Below are 2,519 nucleotides of genomic sequence, written 5' to 3' on the forward strand. Positions count from 1 at the left end.
CAGTGGTAGGCAGCATCGACTACATGGCAATCTTGTTGCTTGGGAAACGGTTTTTGGCTGGACGCTACAGGGACCGTCCGCAGTGCAAGCCGGAGACCACACCGCCATCTTACACGTCATGGTCTCCAACCCTTCTAACGATATGTCTACGGTGCTACAGTCCTTCTGAAATTTAGAGCACCTTGGAATAACGGCAGATAACGGACAGTCACCCGACGATGACTCTCTATTGCAGAAATTTGAGGACTCTGTTAAGCTTGTCGATGGGCGATATAAAGGTAGGCTGCCGTGGAAGGATGACCTTATTCCCCAACTTGGAACTAATCAAACGACTGCTGAGCTACGCTTACGAAGTGCCACTCGTACTCTGTTAAGATACCAGGAAGTCATGAACCAGTATGACCAAGTCATCCGTCAATATTTTGACAGTAATTATGCAGAACGTGTCAACCCGGAGAATGCTGTGAAGGGACCAGTTTACTATTTGCCGCATCATGCCGTGATACGGCCTGAGAGAGAGACTACAAAGGTCCGTATTGTGTTCGATGCCTCCTCAAGTTCGCCAGGATTTCTGTCATTGAATCATGTGCTCCACTCCGGACCCAATCTGAACTCCAACATTCTGTCGTCGTTGCTGAGGTTCCGCATACGGCGCGTTGCTCTGGTGGCGGACATCGAGAAGGCCTTTCTCCAAATATCTCTTCACGGCCCCGACACAGATGCACTACGTTTTCTATGGTACAGCTCAAGACCACTGGCAGGAAAACCCTTGCCCCCACTTGAGACCTGACGGATGACCAGGGTTCCTTCCGGAGCGAGATCAAGTCCCTTTCTTCTCTCGGCGACTGTTCATCATCATTTACACAAGTCTGAGGAAGATTACCCGCAAACAGCCGCTCTCCTCTTGCGTAGTTTCTACGTGGACGACCTAGTTATCAGCGTGGACACAACGGCAGATGCAGAAATACTATACGAGGAGACTTGCCAGATTTTCTGTAATGCCGGCATGAAGGTAAAGAAATGGGTCACAAATGATGACACCTTACTCCGACGGATGTTTCAAGACTCCAATGCCTCAATCGAGTCAGTCACGGGCCAGACAAAGAAGGTGTTAGGGGTGATATGGGACCTGCAACAGGACCAACTCCAGTGTTCTCTTGCAGCAGTGAGCTCCTCTTTGGAAAACGAAGTTACTAAGAGACAAGTTCTACAGACCGTTTCGAAGATATACGACCCACTCGACTTGATATCCCCCTTTTCGATTACCGGGAAAATCCTCTTTCAAGGGATTTGGTTGGCGGGCTTGGCGTGGGATGATCCTTTGCCAGAAGACTTAAAAGTCACTTGGGACCGTTGGAGTGCGGAGGTACAGGAGTTGACAGAGCTGGCCGTTCCTCGGTTCATAAACGGTCCGTCGTCTAGTGCAGCTACTATGGTTCATCTCTTCGCCGGTGCCAGTCCGGTCGCATACGGCGCTCTAGCCTATATCGAGACGACGTCGGAAGACGGTGGTTCCTGCGCGGAATTCCTGCTGAGCAAAAGCAGAGTCGCTCCCATCAAACGTCAAACACTACCAAGGCTTGAGCTCATGGCTGCCCTACTTGCGGCGCGCCTATATCGGTTCGTCTGCGATGCCCTAGAGATGCAGCTAGACTATGTCTGCTGGACTGATTCCTCCATAGTCTTGCATTGAATAACGGGATCTGCCACCAAATGGAAGCCGTTCGTTGCTAACCGTGTCAAAGAGATCAACGAGCTCACTGGCAAAGAGAGGTGGCGTCATTGCGCCGGAGACAACAACCCGGCTGATCTTCTCATGAGAGGGATTGCAGCCCATCAGCTGAAGAATTCCGACCTCTGGTGGAAGGGACCAGGATGGCTCAGTACTCCGGAAGAGTGGCCGCAAGCGGTTCACGCAAAGCCTGCTCATCACAACGACGAGGCGTTGGAAGTGCTGTGTGTTGAAGCGCAGGTGTCGTTGGTCATTGTTCCTGAGGTTGTCCTTTCCCCGGAGCATTTTAGTGGAGCCACTAGACTTATTAGGGTCACCGCCTGGATTCTTCGCTACATTCGTAATCTGAGATGTCCGCAAGATAGACAGCCCGGTCCTCTCTCTGCAGATGAGTTGAAGCGAGCGGAACGGTATTGGATTTCTTCTACCCAAGCCAAGTTTCTTCCACCGACTTTCCCTATTCTCGACAACTTCCGTTGCTTCCGCGACGACGACGGTATTCTTCGTCTGCAGGGAAGACTGCAACTCTCTGAGCAGTCGGTTTACTGCGCTCGTGCGCACCCGATGGGGTCACGCGAGAGTGTGCTGCCTTGTTCTCGCACTTCAGTTCTTCAATCGCAACAGTAAAGACTGTCCTACTGCTACTGCCTTGGCATTCCTCATTAACCGCCTTGACCCACGGCGAAATCGCGTAGAAACTTCCGCTCTTTACGAACCTTGAGGGGAAAATCCTCGACAATAGATAGCGATTTTCCCTTCAGTTTATGCCTGTTCATTAGTACCATGT

General features: G+C 51.2%; 1 protein-coding gene across 1 annotated transcript; it reads left to right on the plus strand.

Moving 5' to 3' along the window:
* Positions 1–793: 793 nt before the first annotated feature.
* On the plus strand, positions 794–1,693 carry LOC135392412 (uncharacterized). Its single transcript, XM_064623126.1, has one exon. It carries the CDS (start codon positions 794–796, stop codon positions 1,691–1,693), a length of 900 nt encoding a protein of 299 aa, XP_064479196.1.
* The last annotated feature ends 826 nt before the right edge of the window (positions 1,694–2,519 follow it).

Source organism: Ornithodoros turicata, chromosome 4 (genome assembly GCF_037126465.1).
Source record: "Ornithodoros turicata isolate Travis chromosome 4, ASM3712646v1, whole genome shotgun sequence".
Taxonomy (NCBI): domain Eukaryota; kingdom Metazoa; phylum Arthropoda; class Arachnida; order Ixodida; family Argasidae; genus Ornithodoros; species Ornithodoros turicata.

Bases quoted from the DNA above. Each gene is read 5' to 3' on its own strand.
- LOC135392412 (XM_064623126.1), top strand. From the start codon at position 794: ATGACCAGGGTTCCTTCCGGAGCGAGATCAAGTCCCTTTCTTCTCTCG.